This window comes from Rhamphochromis sp. 'chilingali' (genome assembly GCF_963969265.1).
Source record: "Rhamphochromis sp. 'chilingali' genome assembly, chromosome: 2".
Lineage (NCBI taxonomy): Eukaryota > Metazoa > Chordata > Actinopteri > Cichliformes > Cichlidae > Rhamphochromis > Rhamphochromis sp. 'chilingali'.
The window spans coordinates 47,668,293-47,692,194 of NC_137930.1; the positions used below are offsets into that span (position 1 = coordinate 47,668,293).

Below are 23,902 nucleotides of genomic sequence, written 5' to 3' on the forward strand. Positions count from 1 at the left end.
CAAATATTCAAACTTATAACCTTATATTTAATAATCCTTGGGTACAACTTTACAATTTAGGAAACACTAATTTTAGTTGTGTGTTGCACTACGAGGCATTTCTGAACATTGCTGAACAAAACTGAGACGTGTGATGCATAAATGTGAAGCTTATTTTAAGGTGGTTTGTGGTGCTGTAGTGTCAAAGTGGACTGTAGTTTTGGGGTGTGCATAAGTAAAATGTGGTCAGTGTAGGCTCTGAAAATGTGTGAGAAAGAGTGTGTGACATGCGTGACGCATAAATGTGTAGCTTATTTTTTTCTCTTTTTTGATATCTGAGAGAAAACTATTTTATGACAAACACTTTTTACAGAGCTTTGGGTAGAAATTAGCTGCTGTTCTGTTCATTTTAATGTGTTTGTAATGAAGGAGAGTCATTATTATCCAGGGTGATTTTTGCGTGCGTGCGTGTGTGTGTGTGCGTGCGTGTGTGTGTGTGGGTGTGTGTGTGTGTGTGTGTGTGTGTGTGTGGGGGGGGGGGGTGGTAAATTAGCAGTTTATATGTTCAGGGATGCTTTTTGTAGTTTAAAAGCTATATGTTTCAGGAGGTGCAGGGTGTGATGCTGTGAGTGTGTGTGTGTGCATATGTGAGAGTGGGAGTGCAGACACTGTACGTCTGTGTGTCTCCATGTTGTGGACATGCAGGATTCAGAGTTGTGTGTGTTTCTGTGCTCAGTTTCAAAATGGACATTTTTTTCTTTTCTTTTCATTTGTCTGTAATAGTAAGACTTTGATTCGATGGTATAGACAGGAATAAATATTAAATGTGGAATGTTTGGATTCCTTCTTATAAATATGTTTGCTTGCCCATGCGATTGTGTGTGTGTGTGTGTGTGTGTGTGTGTGTGTGTGTGTGTGTGTGTGTGTGTGTGTGTGTGTGTGTGTGTGTGTGTGTGTGTGTGTGCGCGCGTGCGTGTGTGCCATTGTTTAATGTGTGTGCTTGAGCATGTTTCACTTAGAAAAAAAAGACTCCACTGTATGTACAGTGACAGTAAATGTAATAGTTTGTAATATGATGTCTTTTCTTGCAGAACAATGAGATACACACATGGACAGAAGGCTGAACATGCTCATGGGTGGCTCTTCAGCTGGACACACACATGGCAGGTGATTATGTGTTGTATATGTTATCTTATAAAAACAGGAGTAAATGTATGTCCTGTCAAACTGCATGCATTTTAAAATAATCTATCCATAAGCCTGTCCTTAGAAACTGTTTATTAGCTAACAGAGGGAAACTGTAAATACTATAATTTCATTAGAAACAGCTGATTTTACCTTTTTTAAAACGTTGGGGCACAAGCAAAAGCAAACGTCTCTACTCTCAAGACTGTTAAAATATACTGTGAAGTATGGTTTTATATTTTAGTGTGTATATTATGCTAAAATTGCTTAAATTGTAAATGCAAAGAAACGACCCAGATGAGTCATATTTGCTGTGATGTTTCAGTCGTCAGTCATTTATAAAATATATGAAAATACGAGTTGCTTAAGATTGTTAGACTGCTTTGTTATGTTTGATGAAAATAAAATTTGACTCTCTCTCTCTCTCTCTCTCTGTGTGTGTGTGTGTGTGTGTGTGTGTGTGTGTGTGTGTGTGTGTGTGTGTGTGTGTGTGTGTGTGTGTGTGTGTGTGTGTGTGTGTGTGTACATATGTATTTGCCACTATGCTATCGGTCATTCTCAAAGATCCTGTGACCTTGTTACCGCCGTCGGACCGCAGGTATGTAAGAAATCAAAACATGTAAAACTTAATTATAATAGTTGGTAATGATATTGTAGAGAAGTTGCACTGAATTTGTGTCTCTTGTCATATATTTTTAAGGCTTTGAATATGACTCTCGGGGCAGATATTTGTGAATGGAGTGATCAGATTTTAGAGACCGTTTGCGTCTTCTATAAGTCCTGAGTGTTGCCACTTTCACGGAAAACATTGGGGGCATGTAAAAGGAGAATTACGCCCCATTTTGCTGTGCTGTGTTGCTGGAAGGCTTGTGATAAAAGTTGTGTTTCGGGCTGAAATAAACGTGCTGCTTTACAGACGTTATATTGTCAGGTAAAGAGGCACAAATGGGACAGGGAGTAGTCGCTGTGGGGTGGACAGCTGTGCGTAAATGGCATCCCAGGACTAGTCTGGTCATGTCTGGTAAATGTATGTCTGATGACAGACGTGGATCGACCTGTGTAGAGCAGAGGTCAGTTGTTTACTTTTATGAAGCTTTGTTCCCGTTGAAGGACGCTCTCTGTGCGTCTTAGGCCGTGCGCATTTCAGCACCACGGAGGTGGACAGCAACGCACAAAGGGCTCAGAATTAAAGGAAACCTCGACACATTGTTTGAGTCTCTTCTAAATTCTGGTCAGTGCTATTTAAATATAAAGTGAAATACTGCTAGAAGAAATATTTCATATTTTAAATGCTACTTATATTCATGTTAAAATATGAAATGAAAGGCTCCTAGCTTCAGCAGCGACCGTCGATGTCTCTTTTAATACTTTGTCAACGTCACTCGTTACTCTGAACTTTGTGTCGTTATGGATTTTTTTTATATATATATATATATATATATATATATATATATATATATATATATATATACACACATAGTGTGAAGCGCTTTGGGGTCCTTAGGGACTAGAAAAGCGCTATACAAATGCAGGCCATTTACCATTTACCATATACCTCTTAATTTCTAGCAATTGTTACTACCCTTATAATTCATGTTTCATAATCAATTTAGGAATATTGCAGATTACATCTGGACAAACTAATGCTGAAGGGAAGGGAAGAAAATATTGTGAGAGTAAAAACGGATTTGTGGTGCTGTGAAGCCAAAGTGCACAGTGGCTTTAGGGTGTGTGGGGGTAAAATGTGGTTAGCATAGGCTCTGATCATGTGTGCGAAAGACTGTGTGCCAGTGTGGTGAGAGGAGCGGGGCAGAAACTTAAACATGGGCAGTGCTTTGTGTTGTGCGACTTAGATGAGAGGTGCTAAGGGTTATCGATACTGGGTGGGGTGGGTACAATTTTCATGTACACAAAATAAAACCCTTGAAATAGGAACAAGCCGAAGCTGTGGTTATATTTGTGATTACGTGACAAGCTGGTAGAAACATACAAATAAAAACATGCTTGTACCTTTTGGTATATTTAATATTAAATGTGCCAAAATAATCCAACATCGTGCACGTGAAGAGTCGGTGGGGAAACTGATATGCAAATGTGTGTGGTTCACTTTCTCTGCGTGTTTAAAGTCTTACAGATACAGACACGTGTGAACATTTTCACGGGGAAATTGTGCACGTCTAAATCCTAACTTTTTCCCTCTTTTTAGCTATTGGACTGCGAGGACGTGGCCGTGACGTGACTGTGGACTTTCAAAACATCTGATAGACCGTGTGCCTGTGTGTGTGTGTGTGTGTGTGTGTGTGTGTGTGTGTGTGTGTGTGTGTGTGTGTGTGTGTGTGTGTGTGTGTGTGTGTGTGTGTGTGTGTGTGTGTGTGTCATTAGTAAAAATAAATAAAATTATATATATTTTTGAAATCCATTTAAAGACAATGTGATGCTACTATCTTTCTTACATAAATTGTGCCAGGGAAATGTAATTTCCCTGGCACAATTAAACATTAAGTCTATTGTTTTAATGTTAAGAAATTGCCTGCATATATTTGTTGAATAAACAGCCTTATGTCAGAGCCTGTGTGTTGATTATTATGTATTATTATTTAATTCAGCTATGTGATATTGGCTGTGTTGAGGTTGCAGGATGTAAATCGGTATTAAAAAATATTTTAAACATGTGTTTTTTAAAGATTACTTTGTAAAAGATGAGAATTTAACACGACATTTGTAAATGTATTTTATGTCTGCTGTATGTAAGGGTGATTGAGAGACAGCTAGTCACTATACTCTTAATTTTACCCTGTTTGAAGCTGTTACACAACTTGCTGCTCCTTCTCGTCAGTGTCACGTTGACTTCGATCTCTTCTCTTCTGTCAAAGAATACGAGCAGCTGCATTATGTCTACAAGCAAACAATCTTATTCGTATACTTTTGTCCCTCTGCTGAGTACATGACAGCCCTCGTTTTGTCTCGCAGACCTTTTATTTGTCACAATTTTACGTTTAATTTGCGTGTGTGTGAGAGAGAGAGGAAGCATGGCGGCAGATGGGTGTGCTGGAGACTCCAAAAGCTGCTGCAAATAGCCTTTCGGGGTCGGAGTTGGGGAAACAGAGCACATACTGCCGAGCTTAAAATCATGGCAGTCTGTTCTTGTGAAACATCTGGACTCTGTAAGCATGACTGGCTCATTTGTGTGTATGAAAATGTAGACAAAACAATAAAATAAAGCGACGGAACATTCACACGACTGTCTCAATGTTTATGTAACGCGCGCACACACATCTCATCCTTGCTCAATGTTTTGGATGATGGGGAACTTACTACGATCGGGCAATCTCGCGAGAGTGTGGCTAACAAGAGTGTGGTTGGGCATTGTAGTCTTCCCTTTTGGGGAGCACATTTTTGCATGTTACGACAGAAATGTCTGTGACGGAGTTATCTGGAACAAAGAATTTAATCGGGGCACCAAAAAACCCTTCGCCGCACTTATCTCTGCATATTTAGTAGTTATCAGCAGTGTGATGCAAACAGAATACCTAAAATAGATGACTAACTCGGATCTAGCTAGGAACAGGCTGACCTCACTGATTGGCAATCACTTCAGCCAATAAAGCATGTCCAAATGCTCTCCATTGGGCGGGAGGACGCGCACATTTTTCACCAATGAGAGCATCCTTTCATTCATAAAGTGGTGTGGGCAGTTTTTTTTCGCAGGCGTGGGTTTGGAGGGTTTCATAATCCTGACTGAAACCGTCAAACCTGTTCTGGTGAGAGCCAATACCTGACTCAGGATGGGAGCTGCCGTAATGTTTGTCCAATCACTCCTCATCCCGGTCTCCCTTTGACCCACCCCATTTCATACAGAAAATCGAATGAATGGGGGAAGCTCTGCTTTTGACTGACGCGCAAAGCAGCCTATAGAGGGGCTGGATCAATCGACGGGCACCTACTGCAGGCAGTGAGGAACAAGGAAGGGCGGTGCAGAGTAGGAGGTGGGCGGTGCACTTTAAATCAGGCTAGACAAGTGTTGGGGGAGTGTGTGTGATGCTACAACCTCCTTATAAAGGGACTCTCTCACGTTGTGGCTTGGAAATTAGAGCACATTGCCTAAAATTGAGGTCTCCACATACACACTCACACACACGCAGAGTCACCGAGAGCCGCTGCCGTGAACTGGATGAACGTTGAGGAAATGATCAGCTGGGCCGAAACGCCTCTCTTCTGGGTCGGTGCATTCACTGTGGCCTCCCTGACGCTGTGGTTGCTCTACAGGCTGCTCACAGGCTTTAGGATCTGGGTTTTGGGAAATGGACAGCTGCTGTCTCCGAAGCTAGGCAAATGGGCAGGTGAGTAGGGTCACATCAATTTCCAAGCCACCACAGCACATTCACGGTCACGAAGAGGGCAGCTCAGAAGTAGGCAGGTGGACTCTGCTCGAGCACCAGAATGAGGTTATTGAGCGCAAACTTGACTTTGGCACACAAAAAACTGCGTTCTGCGTTTTTTCTTTTTTTGTGGATTCATTCAAGGGGAAGTTGGTGTTGCGTAACAGGCGCAGGTAAGCAGCTGATTGACTGAGAAGATAATTGTCCTTATTACCTCCAACTGTTTTCATTTCTTCTCACGTCAAACACAGCACACAGTCTCCTGCCAAGGGCTCCAGTCAGCGTTTTCAAAGCACATTTGGAACGGTGCGGGGATGCCCCACATTGGTGAGCCAGGAGCCAAATTGCGCAGGCTATGCGCACTTTTCACAGAGCTGTTTTATGTGGGTGAGCTCTTAGCCGGAGCACTACTGAACCACATTAACCCATCCGCATGATGTAGGACAAACCCATATGCTTAATTAAAACGTGACCTACATCTAGATCATCTTGCATGTCATTTTCAGTGGTTTACCCGTAATTCTTGAAACGTGCCTGAAAAATGTGTTCCCCTTCCACAGCATATTTATACTGGCGGCATTTTTTGTATTTCTCATGTCGCCGGTTTCTCACTAATCAGGTCTTCTTGTCCTGTCCTTCGGTTTGCCTTGCAAACCTTTCTCATAAGATTAATGTGTCATTATTGGATTTGACTGTATAATTTACACTAAAAAAACGTTTTTGTCAAAACGGAAGTGACTTCGGAGTCATACCTAAGTGCGTTATGGTTTGATAGAGACTTGTCTCATAGGAATCGCCCTGCCATGGCTTGACCCACTTCTCTAGTCCCTGTTTGGAGAAGACTGCTGCGTCTGGAGCGTCTTGCTGCGCAGTTTGGCAGGCGCTCTCTTTCGCGTCGGGATAGGTGGATATTCTACCCCCTTCCTCTCCAAAAGCCAGGCGGATAATATAAATGCTTGTTTTCCTTTTTCTTTCAGTCACACAGATGTTTATCTGTACATTGTGGCGCACTTCTTGACGAAACCGTCAGTTTTGTAAAATGTATGTTTAATTGAGGCCCTTTGCGCCATTAGAGGGGCTGAAATGTATGACGCAAAGGTAGGGCGGTAGGATGCCTTTAAGAACGACTAATGCACGTTTTTAAGTGATTCTGATGGAATATGCGGAGGAATGTCGGTGCACACCGATGAGTCATGCGCTTGTTCATCGCTTCGTCATCCTTTGGCCATATAGGAATGCCACCTTCACGTCATCCCACCCACCCACAGTATGTTATCAAGTGCAGCACTAAACTTCGCATTAATCTTTTTCCTGCATTTTTATTTACCTCGAATGTTTCATTATACAGTTTTATTCTAGCACAGCCCATTTTGTGTGCGTTTCAAATAAATGTGATCTTCGTTATTTGTAAAGCTCCTGAGTTAGGGGCGTAAAGGATGCTCTAAACTAGAAGATTACATGGATCTTTTTTTTTTTTTTTTTTTTTTTTTTTTTTTTTTTTTTTTATTGGAAAGGATTCTTACGGAACTTTCCCACTCCGTCACATTTGTTCTTCTCTTACGCTTTACGTAAGATGTGAACATGCCACTCCCTGAAACCAATTGGTGCCACCAGTCTGACAAGTCTGGCGTACGTTTCCAATCACAACGGTCGGAGATGGCAGGACGAAAACAGGTGTGCGCGTTAGGAGAGGTGGGGGCATGTGTGATCGGGATGAGGCGTGCGCCTCCGCCGGTTACACCAGATGTGCGGGTTTGGCCAGTTTAGGCAGTGGTCTGGTTTCTTTAACGCATGCACGATACATCGTTTTACTACCGGTCCCCACCTTTCAGAGATCCTTGTTGCAACAAGTCCTCCTTCTTCCAGCTATTGGATAGTGTGGGAAATCGCTATTTATTTATACCCTTTGCAGTTGGGCAGCATGAATTTAATCTGTAGTGCTGTTCAGTTTTAGTTTCCTACAAGAACAATATGTCCTCTGAATTTATAACTTTTATCATTTTAGAGAATTTAGAGTTTCTATTTACTAATGACAGTGAATATTCCGTCTGTCATATACAGTTTCTTTGTCTAAGAACACATTTGAAACTGAACTGAAGTATTTGATCAGAAATGCAATTTAAACGTATAGCTTCTTAAACGTATGTGAAGTTGTATTTGGTGGGGGAGGGGGTCATTGTACTTTATTTTAGATGCATATTTCTAGAACGGGCTTGCTTTCTATAAAAATCTCAGAGGAGGCGACTAGTATTTCCTGCTGAAACGAGTTTCAACGTTTGAAGGTAGGTTTAGGTGAAGAACTTGCTTCGCTTTCTATTCAGATATTAGTTTGTAAGGTTTTGTTTCCTCGTAATCACTGTACACGCTGTCTGTGTTGGGCTAAAACTCTGCTGCTCTCATATGCAGAGCAGAGCAGGGATTTCTCAGGAGTTCCTCTGCCAGTGGTTTTCCCCTTAGTGGATGGGACTCCTAGTGGCTGAACAGCAGCGCTGCAGTATGAGTCAAGGCGGCTTCCCCAGCCTCTCTATTGCACTGTTTTCACATACTCACCCTCCCCATCCCCTGCCAGTCTGAACCATCTCTACAGCTCAGTTCTGTTAAAGATATTCAGCAAAAGAATGGCAGCTCTCTAAAAGACATTTGAAATTTACATTTAATTGCCCTTTTATTTATTTTTATTTAGCAGCTTTTTAAGATTATTTGTGGATTCATGGGGGGGTATATTGCACAAATCTGCCTTTCAGGCATTTGATAACAGTTTAAAGGATTTAATATTTGGTGGTATAATGTTATCAAATTGTTTAGCATTTAGCATTGCTTTCAGTTCCAGTAGGGAAGCTTTCCAGTCTAACATGCAGCAGCCCTCGGTTTTCTGGTTTTTCTGCTCCGTGCTCCCTCCTCCAGTCTTAGCCCCCAGCATCCTGTATTATGTAAGGGAGCCGGTGTCGGTCCTGTTGCATGTGTGTAGATACAGGGAAATAAACTGAACCAAAGACATGCCCCCCCCCCCCCCTTTCCTTTTTTGTTAAAGCAAAGGTGGGGGGCATAGTGATGTTACATGTGCCCTGGAATCCACCCCTCCGGCCCTGTTCCCCCAATTCCCTTGACAGCAGAGTTTATTGAGGAAAATGGTCCCATTATATAAGAAGGATGCAGCCATTCATCAGCTCAGCACATGAGTGACAAAGGCTTGGGTCAGCACTTATGCAAGAATTTTGCTCAGTTCGGCTCAGAGAATAAACCAGGGATTGCGAGTTTATCAACAGACCCAGCAGGCAAACCAGAGTTTCAGTGCTGATTATTATGGGAGAGTAATCTTCAGTGCATTTTTTGTGAATAGACATAAGGCTTCATTCATGTTAAAAAAAACAAACAAAAAAACATCCACATGTGTGAATGAAAGCCAGCTTTGTGTGTGTGTGTTTCAACTGAGGCAGGGTCTCCACTTTATCCTTGTGAATGTGCCTTCCCTTACTGCTTTGTGTGAGTGTGGGCGGAGAGGAGAACACTGCTGTTCATGTGATGAACACGCTCTGTGACACGTGCCTGAGCCAGGGATGTTTGGTTTAAAAAAAAGAGGGGGGGCAGAGAAAAATCTTCCTCATCTCAACCCCCCACCTCACTTCATTTCACCCATCTCCCCATACAGCAAGTGGGTCTGTTTATAGCTACAGTATATTCCTCTGAGTATGTTGGCTTCAGTTTTATTTTTGTTTCACAATTCTGCATCACTTGAAAATTAATGTATTGGGGTTTCAATAACTGAGGCTCATAGAAGAGCAGTTAAACATCTGATCCTTTCTTTGTATATTATCTGTATTTTGGATCCATTTGCGACTAAATTCTGACAGTTGTATTCTTGCATGATTGTTTGGCGTCTCTAGAACTTAGACAACTTTACTACAAATTTGTCTGTTGCTCCACTAAACATTTCTGCTTTCAAACTGCCACTTAAAGCCCTTAAGCTTTAAAAAAACTAGCAGAAATCCCTCCAAATGTTAAAATATGAATGAATTACATTTATTTGGCTGCAGTGTTTCTAGCTGAAGCTCCAGCACCTTCCAGATTACTGACATTTTAAGACATGCACACATAACCAAGATGTAGAACAGTTCAGCAACTGTCATCTGAAAGCGCCGTACTGGACCAGCAACATATTTCTTGTTGCTGGTTTTACTGCCTCGTGTCAGGTTACATCAGTAATTTGGTTGCGAGCCAACATGCCAGCGAGGCAGTTTGTTCAGTTTTAAGTGTCTGTTGAAATGAACTGCTAACATTTTGGGTGTCATTCTTTCTGGGTTGTACCTATGCACAATAATGTACTGTATCAAGTTTTAAAAAGGCCCAAAACATCATAAAAGACACCTCACATCCTGGCCACTCCCTGTTCGAACTGTTGCCCTCAGGCAGACGGTACAGGGCAATCAGAGCAAGGACTAACAGACTCAAACACAGTTGTTATCCAACTGCAATAACACATCTGAATACTACAAAAAAATGTCCATCACGCCACTCTTGTGTTAATCTATGCACGGTCTGAAGCATGTGTGTGGGAATGTATGTGAATGTTTTACTGTTAAATCTTATTAGTATTTTAAGTATTCGATCTATTTTATTTATTGAATTTTATTGTTTTATTTATATTTTGATATTGCTAGGGATGATGCAATGATTGGGGACCATTCTTAATTTCGTTGTTCTCATGACAATAAAGATTCTGATTCTGAAGATGGGTACATAACTAACTGCTACATTTACACTTGTTTTAAAGATGTAATCAAGCATACAAGTGGTTGAAAGCTATCATTTTTCTTTTTTTAGTAAGTAATAGAAGCATGGGTGTAATTCACTTTAGTTCTGTACAGCATGCTATTTCATTGTACGCTTTGTCTGAAAGGTGAAAACAAATCTCCTTACTGAACACACTGCACATTCCATCCTTGCCTTAGCAGCACACGGTCAAAGAGCAAAGTTTTTCCAGCTCAGAAATCATCTAGTCTCAAACCAAGTACTTGTGTGAAAAGAAATAGATTTTTAAACAAGGCATGTGACTGAAGGTGGGAGAGGGGGACAGGACTATTTTTTTTTGCTCTGTACCCAAATATAGATGCTGCTTCTATCTTTGGCAGCTCTGAAATACACATTCTCTTCTCTGTCTCACACCCACCCTCCCCTCATCTCTTCTCCCTGTTCAAGCTTATTTTATATCAACCATGTGACTTGCCTCCCCTGCTATTTAAAGCTGTGTGGGTGGGGGGCTGGAGAATAGGGGGGGAGGGGTATTTTGGTTAAGGGATGTAGACTTTGGAGGAAGGGGCGGGTTTGTCTTTGGCTCTTCTGCTGCATCCCTCCCTCCGTCCCCCCCTTTTTTTTTTTTTTTTTTTTTTTTTGGGAGACATAGGAGGGGCTGCTCGTTGATAGGCAAGTTTAGGGTGCGACAGATTACATAACAGTACGTAACAGGAGTGGGGCATACAAGGACCGCAGTCTCTCCTCACTGAGAATCTTAATTGGGGGTTTGGTGTTGGTGGCGGGGAGGGTTCTGGGGAGTTTATAGAATTATTTTAGTTTTGCCCTCCTGTCTGTAAGTTCATTTTTCTGAGATGAAATAAGACTACACCATGCGGGTAAACACCCCTAAAAACTAATTATTTTACTCTCATTGTGCCAGTGAATGATCGGTATATTAATAAAGATTGGATGTTGTGTCTTTGTCCTTTAACAGCTGCTTACCCTCTCATATAACAGCTCATGCAATGCAGGTTAGTCTAAACCGAAGATCCTTTAAATATCATGAGATGAAGACATTGTGCTCTTTGTCTGCCGCTCACCATATCCTTTTTGTTTTATTTATTTTCCCCCTAGCCTGCAGTGCTTTAGTTGGTGTTGGGGCTTCAGTTGGAGAGATCGGGATGCAGCAGCAGCAGCCTGGCTGTTGTGACAATGGTTGTGGGGGATCTTGTTGGTATTCAGGTGTTGCGGCAGGCAAGCAGGCAGCTCCCAGACAAGGCAGTGCAGGCGCTGCTATTTTTACTCCTCCTGCTGCTTTTTTTAGACCCTCGAAATAGTGAGCAGGCAGTGGCAGGGCTGCTCCACTGCTGAAGAGGGAGGGAGGGAGACGGAAAAGGCTGGGGGGATGTCAATACCTCAGGACATGTTGTGCAGCACTAAGCACAGCAGAGCTGCAGTGCAAACGCGCCCCCGTCAGGGCGCATCAAAGCCTACATGATGGACCAGTTTTCTCTGAGGTGTTGAAATGGGGTGGGGTGGGGGAAGACACACTGGGGGGGACTGGGTTCAGAGCTGAATGAGAAGCAGTGGTGCACACACAATGGTGCCAGCGTGTGGCGTCAGTGTTACGGTCACTCACGTGCTTGCTTGCATAGATCCTTCCTTGCGAAATTGCATCTGTGTGTCACTTTTGTTCACGTAAGAGCGATTCTCTCCTGCTGGGAGGCCACTGGCACATGGGTGTCACTGACTGAACTGTGTCTTTTGAACATTGTGTTCTCCGTACATAATTCCATACTTGTAAGTTTCAGGTTATGCAGCTTAGCTCCACTTATGATGGCTCAAACACAAAATCTCTTAAAACCAGAAGAACCGTGTCGTCATCCCACTGTACTAGCTTCCCCATTCTTCACACGGGTGAAGACGCACACATACACACATTTGACTGTCACTCAGTCCTAGGAAATGATTATTGAGAAAATGGTCCTATTATATAATGGGTGGGAGGAGTATAGTCATTCATAAGTGCAGCACGAGGACTTGGAGAGTGCGGCGAGGGGGCATAAGGCCTGGGGAAAGTGTGCAGGGTGGACTTGGTTGTCTGATGCACTGTGGAAAATCACAATTCACAGTATGGTGACCTTAAAGAGTTCTGATGAGTTCTGAGTATTTTTCTCTTTCATTGTTGACTTTAGTATAAAACAGTTTTGTTTGTTTTTTTTTTTGTTCCCACTTTCCTGTACAGAAAACAAATCACATCACCATTATAAACTTTAGGTTTCCACTCTCTAATTGTCACTCCAGAATCATTGCTCATCAAATGGAAGATAGGCCAAATGGGTTTTAAGGGCAGGAAAAAAAAAATGTTAAAGGTTTTTGTATTCTTGAAATGCTTGATATTCATAACCTGAGCGCATGTATCTAAGTGATAGATCAGATGAGTAATGTCATGTTGCAAAAGATGATGCATTTGTAAGGCATGCAAATGTATTCTTGCACAGGATCTTCTTTCAGGTTAAAGTTCAAGCAGCGTTGATGCGTACGCATTTCTGCTGCATTTTTGATGCATTCCTGCATACAAGTGTAATCCGCAGGTTAGTCATGCAAGAAAATGATACTCGTGTCCCAGCTGCCCATCTGTGGGGTGAATTTTCCCCAGTGTACTGAAACTCAACTGGTTCATCTAGTACTTTGGTTTCAGCTGTCATTCTTGTCATTCTTGGTTTCATGGCTTATCAGTTTGTCGTCCTTTTTTTTTTTTTTTTTTTTTTTTTTTTCCCCTTTTTAGTCAGGGCTTTTCCTCAAATGTTGATGCAAGTTGTTTCAGAAAAAGCTTTCTCTCTCCGTTACCTCCAGCAACCTTGTGACTCCAGCTGTGCTCATTTCTGTCATCTAAAATAGTTTCACACTCATCTTTGTTTGAGTTCATTATACTTGAACAGATGAGCACTAAGATCAAAACTCGCATGAAGGTCATCAGGAAAGAGGCTGCTGATCCAGTTCTCGCTAAGCACGTCTCATGGAAGGATGATGTTTTCACTTACTGTTATATTGTGCGTTTATGGCTTTATTTAAAAGAATAAGGCCTGTAGCTCACAGGAAATAAACCCCATCTGTTTCAGAATGTACCACAAAATATATTTTTATAGACATTTTTACCTTGCAGCGGCTGTCTTGTTGCCTTTTTAAGCTGCCACCTGCATCTGCATCAAGAGCCTGATTTGGTACATCCCATGCCCATTGAAGCTTTTCTGCTAGGAGCATTTCATTCGTAACATAGGGGGGACGTTTAAAAATAACCAGGGATCCTGCTCTCTTTTTCACTTCCGACTTTGTGCTACTCTCTCTCACTCCTTTCACTCCCCTTTATCCCCTCTACCCTCCCCATCTCCCTCTCCTCCACCGCAATCCCTATTCCGTGTCTTTCTCCTTCACTCAGTCGCTCTCTTGCTTCGCTCCTGTTCTATTTTTAGCCACCCCTAGGATCCCTCCTCTCCCTCCCCACCACTGCCACTCTCCCTACCCCACTTCCCCCTCCTCTTTCTCCTGCTCTATGTTCGTCATCGCTCCCTCCTCTCTGCATCCCCTCTCTCATCTTGTCTTTTTTTTTCAGCTCTTTGCCAGAGAATGTCCTATGCCTCCATTAATCTTTCATCATGCCTTCCTATTATATTAATGATTTACAACTATGTGCTTGTATATTTGTAAGTACCCCTCACACTCTCACAGCCTTTTTTTTTTTTTTTTTTTTTTTTTTTTTTTCTCCCTTCTCCCCACAATCCTCTATCAGTCAAGCAGAGGCTGGGGTTGATGGGCAGTGAAGGTTTAAAAATAACCGTTTGCTTTGCAAGGTGAGGGAAAACTCACTCTGAACATCAGCCTCAATCTCTGCATTGTGGTCTCCTTGTGTTTTTGGCATTTCTTCATTAATTTTTTTTTTTTTGTCTTGTTTTTTTTTTTTTTTTTTTTGTTAATCCTCTCTGCTGTTACCAAACAATTTCATTTTTGCTGCTTTCACCTACAATTTGCAATATATGCACCCCTTGTGCATATACTCTTAATTTGAAAATCGGTGAGTATTTAAGTCAAAATGGACTTGACTTATCGGAAAAGCTGTCGTCATAGAACTTAAAGCAAGGCCTCCCTAAACGGCAGGTGAATAGTATTGTAGGGCGTGTCTGCCACATAAATCAGACTTATGTACATGTCGTTCAGAGATTGACATGCAGAGATGACGTCCGATAAGATGGTGACAGACTGACTCCGTTTTGCAGTCACCTGCTGCTTCTGATGATGAATTGTGGCTCATTCAATTTAGTTTACCTAGATTGGGGAACTAGTTATTTCAGTCCTGAAGTCTTCCTCATTATTTGAATACAATTCAACTTGACCCCGGCCTTGCTGTGTCACTGTCTCAAGAGAATCTGTACTGAATCCTGGCTTCTCTGTTTCTCTACAGTTGTGACAGGAGCCACAGATGGAATCGGGAAATCCTATGCGGAGGAGGTGAGGCTCCCGAACCCTTATTTATTTCATTTCTTTCACTGAAAATCTATGACTCATGCACATGTGTGTGTATATAGATATACACCATGTACACTCGTAGGGGAGAGCTCTTAAAGGCCTATTAACATGTAAAAGTCCTCCCTCTCTCTCTCTCTCACACACACACACACACACACACACACACACACACCTCTCTCTTATTGGTGCTTGTACAAGGTAACAGCCACACGTTGAATAGGGGCTACCCTGCCACGTGTCTTCGCACATAACAGAGTGGGAGATCCGGCTGTATCATGGTCATGTAGAGCCTTTGACTCATACTGTTAGGGCTACAATGTGTCTTGTTGTTTGTCATGCAGTGATGGGCAGCATTTTGTTCCTTAAATGTTTAGGTATATTGGTAATTGTGCACAAGCACTTGATAGAAATGCTACTTTATTTGTGTATCGGTTCAAAATAATGAGATTCACACCAGATTCAGTCAAAGGGCTCGACCTGTGCTATAGAAGCAACAAACAACATAAGTGGTCAACAGGACAAAGATCTGAATTGTCACAATCGCTAGTCTAAAGCCTTTTTAGTTGGAAGGATTTCCACAACACAGTTGACAGAACAAATGTGTTCATATATGAAAGTTTGAGTCTTTGTACTGGATACTTTTTGCATTATTTTTGTATGCTGGGTTTCCTTCTTTGAAAAATTATTGTATTGTAAAACACAAATTTGCCTTCTAAGCTTTGTGTGGTACACAGTTGTAGTCACAGCATTCCAAATTACTGCTGTTTAAAGGCTGTTCTGACCTGATTTGTTATCTGAACTTTTGGAAACTCTGTGGGTTCTTCAGCTGAAAACCTTTTGCTCATGGTTGAAGTTCTGATCACCAGCAACAATCCTCCACCTTAAATTTATTTAAAGCAAGGTTGTGTACTCTGCACATGTTTGTGTGCCAAGAAATCACTGTGCGCAGTGAAAGTGGTTTTACAAACAGAATTTCCGGAGAGTGACATTTAAAAAGCTGCTGTGGAAGCAATGATGACAGGTTTGAGAAGATGATCTTGAATGGAAGAATATAATAGACTAACAAAATCTGTTGCATTCATCTGCAATGCTACAGAACAAACATTTACAGCTAATGGCTTGTTACCTACTGTGACAATGTCCTCTGTGTGTTGAAAGTATGGTTGAACTTGTGTCACTAACTGTTTTTTGTGCTCTAGTTGGCTCGTCGAGGATTTGCCATGATGTTGATCAGTCGTTCTCAGGAGAAGCTGGATGATGTGGCCAGGTCAATTGGTAAGCGTGCATAAAAGCGTGCGTGTGTGTATTTGTCTCTTCAACCTGTTCAGGGTTGAGAGCACAGCGAGTGGGATGATGAGGATGCGTGTATGACAGCGCAGTGCTGCCTAACGGGCCGTCAGCTACAGGATTTCCGTTCAAGTGTTTAGATATTGAAAATGAGGAGTTGGACTTTAGCCAGAAAGTTTACTTATTTTAAAACAAAAAGATCTGAAATGTTTCACTTTGTTGGGGAAGGTACTAGTGTGCATATTCAAAATTTGTTTTACAGACTGTAGCATTGTTGAGAGCAGTTTCACTATTTAGATTTGTTCTCCAAATCCCGTTATTTCACGCTTTGTGCACCCTGCCAACTCAAGGTTTACTCTGCTACAACACTGACCAACTTGTAAGCGAACAGAGCAGGGTGTGTTTTATTTCCTTTGTGGATTAAGGCTGACGGGTCAAATATCTGGCCTGATTGAGGAAACTCTCAAACGTATTCCTGTTGCAATATGTTTCACACGGATGAGGTTTCCCCATATTTGAGTACATGATGAATGGTAAATGAGTGTCCGTATGATTTTGGGTGTGGGTGGATAAAAACTTTTGTCCTCTCCTATTTTGTCCAGTTGCCAGATCTAAACAGAGACCCCCACCCCCTTTGCTGTTTAATGGTGTCCTCTCTGCAACTCTCTCTTTCCATGTCTCTGACGTCTCCCACAGCGCAATTTCCCCTGTCGTGCTTAAAGTCCACAGAGGGGGCTGATGGGTAGTCACGAGCAGGGTGCAGCGTGCCAAACTCTGGCACTCCTCCCTCACGATTAATCTGACAAAAATGTCCCTCCTTAACATGTAACCAAGACAACCCACCCTGTCCCACCTATCGTCATGGGTTTTTTTTTTTCTTCTTCCTCTCCTCACTGCAGTCATTTCATTTGACTCTCGATGGCACTCATCAACCACGTCAAATTACTTATCCCGTTCAGCAATCAGTGAATTAATATTTGTGCTTCATCACCACATCACCAGCCGCATTTAGCAATCTCACTGACAGTAGCTATGATGGCTAATGATGATCTGAAGTCGATAAACATTTTTCAGAGAGGCCCTCTGCTTCTTTTTTTTTTTTTTTTTCTTTTTTTTTTTTCTCTTCCCCCTGTAAATCTCGTCTCAAGTCTGACTGCACACACACTGACACACTACTGGTTTTGGCCAAGGCACATCAGAGGAATTTTCCTCTTGTAACTCCCTTGGCCGCCTATCAGCTAAACGAGTCTTTGGACAAAATTCTAATTGCAGCAGGCACGTCAAACATGACGAAGGAATGGGGGGGAGGGTGCATGACGGAGGGGGAGACCAGCAGGCTGGTTTGTTGGTGCACAGTGCCCTCTGCAGTTGATCTGTCACAGAGTGGTTTCATGCTGCTATCTACGTTCATTTGAAGGTTTTGAGACACAGAGCTGCACTGTTGTTGAGCCGTGTAATGAGCTTTTAAACAAAGTCCTGGATCATTTGTGAGACATAATATGAATATTTGACGTGAAGGCATCACCCACTTGCATGAATGCTTTTAAACAAAACCTAAGTCATGCATCCTCCTTGCCTTTTTTTTAAAACTTGTTGTCACACAATTTGTTCAATACAACTTGGATTTTTTTTTTTTTTTTTTTTTTTTTTTTTTTTAATGGTTTTGGGTTCTGGGGGGTTATGCTTCCATTCCTAAATATCACTAACTATGAATAACTGAAACGTGTGTCTGCTTCACAGAGGAGCAGTTTAAAGTGGAGACCAGGACTATTGCTGTTGACTTTGGCAAGACTGACATCTACTCGAAGATTGAGGAAGGTCTGGCTGGTCTGGAGATTGGAGTTCTTGGTAAGGGCTGACTGCAGCTTTTCTTCTTCTTTACCTTTTGATGAGGACAGCATTAAGAGGCTTCCTTGATCTTCACTTTACTGTAGACAACTTCACACGGCTTCTCTTTAGATGTCAACAAAAAAATGGACATTCCCCTATCATATACATTCAGTCATCATAAATTGCTTCCTTAGCATGTGGGTGCGATGTTTATCAAGCCGTGCTTATTATAGAATTTGAACTTGATATTGAAGATTTTGGTGAAGGCAGATGTTTCATACTTACGTTCTGCATGTGCGAATCAAATAAAAATGAAGTTGGTCTGAACTTCTTCTGAAGAGCAGGTTTAGGCACTTTTTTTTTTTTTAGTTTAACATTAAGGGCAAAGCTGGCGACTTGTACTTGCTTTTCAGTCATGTTTAGCGGTGTTGGGTCATCTTCAGCATAGTTTCATAATAATTTAGTCAAGGACTCGTTTCATATATTCCACCTTTCTTTTGTTTGTCCTGAGATTAATCTTCATGTGTTTCATAAAACAAGTGTTTTCAAACTGAATTTCTCAAGGCATGTTACATATTTATAGATGCACTCTTGGTTCAGCTGTTGCTTTTTTTTTTTCTTTATTGCTTAGGCTCCAGAATTCACACTGTCATTTTCAGCTTTACATTTAAGGAACCCTTTGTTCTTTTTATGATACCAGTTGTGCTCTACTGGTTACAAGGTGTGGCTGTGTCTACTGTGGAGTTGAATGCCCGTTTCTACCTTTTTTGCTTTTGCTGCCACCTAGTGGTGAATAATTGAGGTGGTTCCAGTTCTCCAGCTATATGTAATTGAATTAAAATAGCAGAATAATTGATGATTGCTCCCCTTTTGTCATTAACAGTTAACAATGTTGGTGTGTCTTACCCCTACCCGGAGTACTACCTCCACATTCCTGATCTGGATAATGTGAGTAATCTTTACTTAAAGATGGGAACTTTCAGTTATTGCATGTTTTCTGTGATTGCAAGTGTAAAGTCCCGATATTTTTAGTCTTTCCTGCTCGTTTAAGACATACTAAGTATTTGTTTCTACAACTAAGAGCAGGCAATCAACACAAATGGTGCTTTTTTTTTTTCTTTTTTTTTTTTTTTTTTTTTAGTTCATCACAAATATGATCAACGTCAACATGACCTCAGTATGCCAGGTAAGTGTGTTTCTGTCTGAAAAAAATTTCCGAATGGATTGAGCCCAGTGATTGCAAACTACATACACTTATGCATGTACTTGGTGTTTTGGGGTTTGTTTGTTTTGGCTTGGATTAGTTTTTGTATGGCTCAGGCTTTATTTCCCCCTGTTGTCATTGTTCTCCCTTTTCATTTTCCTCTTCTGCTGTTCCTACCATGGTACCTGCAGTGTCTCAGTTGTTCCCAAAGCAACGGTGAACTACACCAACGCTGTCTGTGCTCACCACCCACGCATCTCTCTCTCTCTCTCTATTTCTCTCTCCCTACTTTTAGTATTTCTTTTTAAATAAAAGTCTATCCTCTGTTTTGCCCCCCCCCCCCCTTCTAAGTTGTCATTGTCTCTGATTTTTCACTGAACTTGTGTTATTATTTTTAGATGACCCGTCTTGTGCTACCAAGAATGTGTGAGAGGTGAGTTATATGATGGGGCTTCCATGTTTTGCGACATTACTGCAGTCAAAATATTCCTGTAGTAAATGATGGATGGTGGCACCGAGCTACTCAGGGAATCTTTATATTTAACAACACCCCTCCACCCTTTTCTTTTAGAGCAGTATTTAGGAGATGACTGTAACAAAAGATGGCTTTTTTTAGGGGGGGGGGGACAAGAAATCTTCACCTAGCATTTTCCATGACTGCATCTCTTTCCCTCTCCTTTGTTCGCAATGCTGACAAGCTTTCAATTCACACAAAGTGCTCTTCCCACCCGATTGGCTGCTGCGTTCCCATGTGATTCCTGCCAGCCAATGGTAGTGCAGGCACATTTGGTGCCGTGTGAGGCTGGAGCGTCTCCACTACATCACTGCAGCAACCGGCTGCCATGGCAACGCAAACAGCCACTACCACACTGTTTTAGAGTGAGTGTGTGTGTGTGTGTGTGTGTGTGTGTGTGTGTGTGTGTGTGTGTGTGCGCGCAGTATCACTTTGTAATTGTCGGTGCAATAAGCATGCATAGACACAGGGCTTCCACGGGTAAAAATCTTATTCTGTGGATTTGATGATTAAAAATAAGGTCTTAAAGTGTAGCCATTGATCTGTGATCAATGTTTCAGGAAAGCTTTTTAATGTAGGATTGTCATGATACTGAAATTCCAGGTTTGACTTAGGCTTTGTTTGCTTGTTTGTTTTGATGTGGCAAATATGCAAGTAAAAATCAACCCTGTAATGTGTAATTTTAAGTGATGATTGTTCCTGGAACTTGATGATCTCTGTGTGCTGTAGCCCAAAAAGAGCCATCTTCATTTCACATACAAAATAAGTTCAACATTTACCTTCCTGTGCTTTCCCCAGGTCCAAAGGTGTTATCCTAAACATCTCCTCTGCCAGTGGCATGTACCCATTGCCTCTGCTCACTGTCTACTCTGCAACTAAGGTATGTACAGTGTGTTTGGCACTTCTAAAGAGGCAAGACTTCTTTTCTAGGAAATGAGAAGATGAACACAACCTTTTTTTTTTTTTCTTTTTTTTTTTTTTTTTTTTTTTTGTTTGTATATTTTGGACTGTCTTAGTAATTTTGGCGATCTTTCATTCGTGCAGGCGTTTGTGGATTTCTTCTCTCGTGGCCTTCAGGAGGAGTACAGACGTCAGGGGATCCTCATCCAGGTAAGTAGAGTCTGAGAAACATGACAATCATTGAAGCCTGGATATGAGTCTATGATCTATGAGAGACTAACTAGGAGCTTTCATTATTTGTCAGCGTGTGTGCACATTAACTTTTAAAAATGTTGTACAAAATCATGTAAAGGTCATTAAAAGCTTTTCTGAACTTCACTCTTTTGGACACAAAGTAAAGACTGGAGTGGCTGTTAGACCAAAGTCAGTCAGCCCTATTCTTGAAACAGAATCTTGCAAGTTTTGGAAATCTTAATGCACTTAGGTTTTTAATAACAAAGTTAAACATCTTTTTTCAAAGAGTCTTCATTGAAGGAGTAATGAAATGAACACACAGAAGTGTTCTGCTTTTAATGAGAAGCATTTTTTTTTTAAACCTGATGTTCCACATAAAGCTGGTTTGTTCTGTTTTTATAACTCTGTAGTCTTCACTCATGTGCCACCTTGTGGTTGGACCAGGTATAGGAGTTTAAGTATAACACAAAGTTCAGGGTCTGCCTTTTGTTTTTTCCTTGCATTCCAAATCATCACTTTACAGCAAAGATTTTGTCTTTTGGGTTAAAGAGCATGTTACATATTAAATATGGCTTACCCGAAGTTAGTTTAGCTTTCGTGATTTAAACAGTCTGCTGGGAGTGCTTTGCATATTTTCTAAGCTTGCTGCATCTTTTTTTCTTGCTCCTGCAGAGCGTGCTCCCCTTCTTTGTGGTCACTAAAATGACTCGTATCAAGAAACCCACCTTGGACAAGCCCACCCCAGAGCGCTATGTAGCAGCTGAGCTCACCACTGTGGGTCTGCAAAGCCAGACCAATGGCTACTTCCCTCATGCTGTCATGGTAAGAGATGGCAACCTCAACAAAATTAGTAATGTTGATAGATGTGCAAAATGTTGGGGCCCAAATGAATAATTCTTATTGAAAAGCTTGAATGCTGAACACATTTTAAAGTTGCAGTTTAAATTCATTTTAATTGTGAATCCAGGGCTGGGTGACCACCAAGCTGGTTCCAACCAGCATTGTTATCTTCCTGGGAGCCACAATGAACCGCCTGCAGCGTACGGGATACCTGCAGAGGAGGAAACTGCGAGAGCAGAAGAACGGACAGAGTTTGAAAACTGAATAGGACTGTGGCTGATGACGCTGCCAGCAGCCACATTGTTGTGACCCACTGCAGCATTTAAGGAAGAGGGGAATGTGTATGATTTATCCGCCAGGGTTGCCTGAGATTTCACCTTTTGTGCCTACAGTAAATTTGCACATCAGGGCACGTGTGGCTCTGACTAAAACTGCAACCTTCTATCCTTATATTTATCTGGGCAGACATGACCAAAGAAGCTTGGAAGTGAAATGAGGATAAAATGCTGCTTTTGGAAAAGGACATTGATATTAGTCACTGACACTGATGGTGGAAATGATACAGCCAAAAACAGAGGGATTTGTTAACCCTGCTGTTGTAAGCAGTGGAAAATGGTGGTGGGCATCTTTTTATATACATTTATAGGCTACACCAATCAGCCACAACATTAAAACGACTTGCTGAAAATTGATTAGGTATATCTTGTGCTGTTAAAACTGCTCCAGACTGTCTGCATGGACATGGGACCACTGAATTGTTTGCAGCAGATTATTTGGTGCTGTGGGTTGAGGACTGGTGCGTCTGTGTCAGTCTTTCTGGCATAAACCACGAATGCTCATTCAGATAAGGATCTGGGGAATTTGAAGGCTGAGTCTATATCCTGGATTCTGCTGTATTCCTTGAACTTTTCCTGAGCAGGTTTATGTATTATGGCAGGACGCACAGTCTTGCTTTAGGGGCCTTAGGGGTATGTTCGGTCTGCATAAATGTTTAAAATTTATATTGTGGAAAAATAATCAAATTTATTCACCTTACTTGGTGGTTTAAATGTTGTGGCTAAACGGTATTTATGATCTATTTATTTTATATTTGTATGAACACAGAAGCCAAACTCTGACTTTAAAAAAAAAAACAACAACAAATTTTTAACTTAGTTCTATTTACAAATTGAGCTGTTAAATGATGGCAGTGCCTGCTTTCTGTTGTGCCAGTTTATTTGCACCACTGAGCTCATCTTATGTTGCCTCCTTTTCTTTCTTTCTTTTTTTTTTTTTTTTTTTTTTTTTTTTTTTTCTGATTGAATGTTTAAAATGACACTTTGTGGTGGGTTTTTAATTGCATCAGTGTAATATTTGTTGTAAGCCAAAGCATCTGATGGTTAACTGCCTTTCTTCTGGCATTAATGATGGAAATGGTCTGATTTTGTGAACGGGTGCTTAATGGTTCCATTTATTATGAAAGGATGTTAACTGGTGCTACGTCCAAAGGAACTACTGAATTGTTCTTTTTCTTACTACTCTAATCAGTTTTTTGTTGTTATTTTGTTTTTTTGTTTGTCTGTTTTTTCCACTGGTTTTTTTTTTTTCCTTTTTTTTTTTTTTTTTTTTTTTTATCTGATTATGTTGGATAGATCATTAATTGTGTGGCAAATTTACATCCAGTTAGAGTTGAAATGACAAAGTGGAACATTTTTTTTTTTTACATGAAGACTGGTTCACATGACACCAAATGTTGGCTGTGAAAATGGGGGAACTGTTTCTCTTTATTTCCCAAATCAGTCCCCCATATTGAGCTGTACCTCAACTAAGTGGCTTTTCTAGCGCCATTCATTTCGTAGAGATCCAAACTGGAATATTTACATCAAAATGCACTGTTTACATTTATCTTGCCGATTGCAACTTGTCTTTTCTACTGTTTGTTAATAAAAGCTTTAGCAGATAGCACAGTGTCTTGCCTGGTGTTTGGTCTTGCAGATTTTTAACGACTTTAAAAATCTGTGATAAGAAATCACAATATAAAAGTCTTTATTTCTTGATGTAGCAAATTTAATTTCCAGACTTGGGGAAATTCAGTTTAATTATATAGCACCAAATAACAAGTTATTAGCAATTGTTAAATAATATTACAAAGAGAAACCCTACAATCATATTACCAAATATGTGCTCCCTATGAGCAAATTCTTAATATGATTAGAGGAAAGAATGGACCCTGGAAAAATCATGTGCCAGTAACTTAAGTTCAGGAACACGGATCTGTTGGAGGCATGCAACGGGAATCCCTGTAAGGAGAATGAA

At 41.1% G+C, this 23,902-nt stretch overlaps 1 protein-coding gene across 1 annotated transcript; it reads left to right on the plus strand.

Moving 5' to 3' along the window:
• Nucleotides 1-5,199: 5,199 nt before the first annotated feature.
• hsd17b12a (hydroxysteroid (17-beta) dehydrogenase 12a) lies at nt 5,200-23,548 on the plus strand. The gene is made up of 11 exons (XM_080875918.1): nt 5,200-5,504; nt 14,734-14,780; nt 15,998-16,073; nt 17,826-17,933; nt 18,799-18,863; nt 19,057-19,101; nt 19,518-19,552; nt 20,432-20,513; nt 20,678-20,743; nt 21,440-21,589; nt 21,735-23,548. The coding sequence occupies exons 1-11, from the start codon at nt 5,336-5,338 to the stop codon at nt 21,873-21,875; spliced, it is 984 nt and encodes a 327-aa protein (XP_080732044.1). The 5' UTR covers nt 5,200-5,335; the 3' UTR covers nt 21,876-23,548.
• Nucleotides 23,549-23,902: the final 354 nt, after the last annotated feature.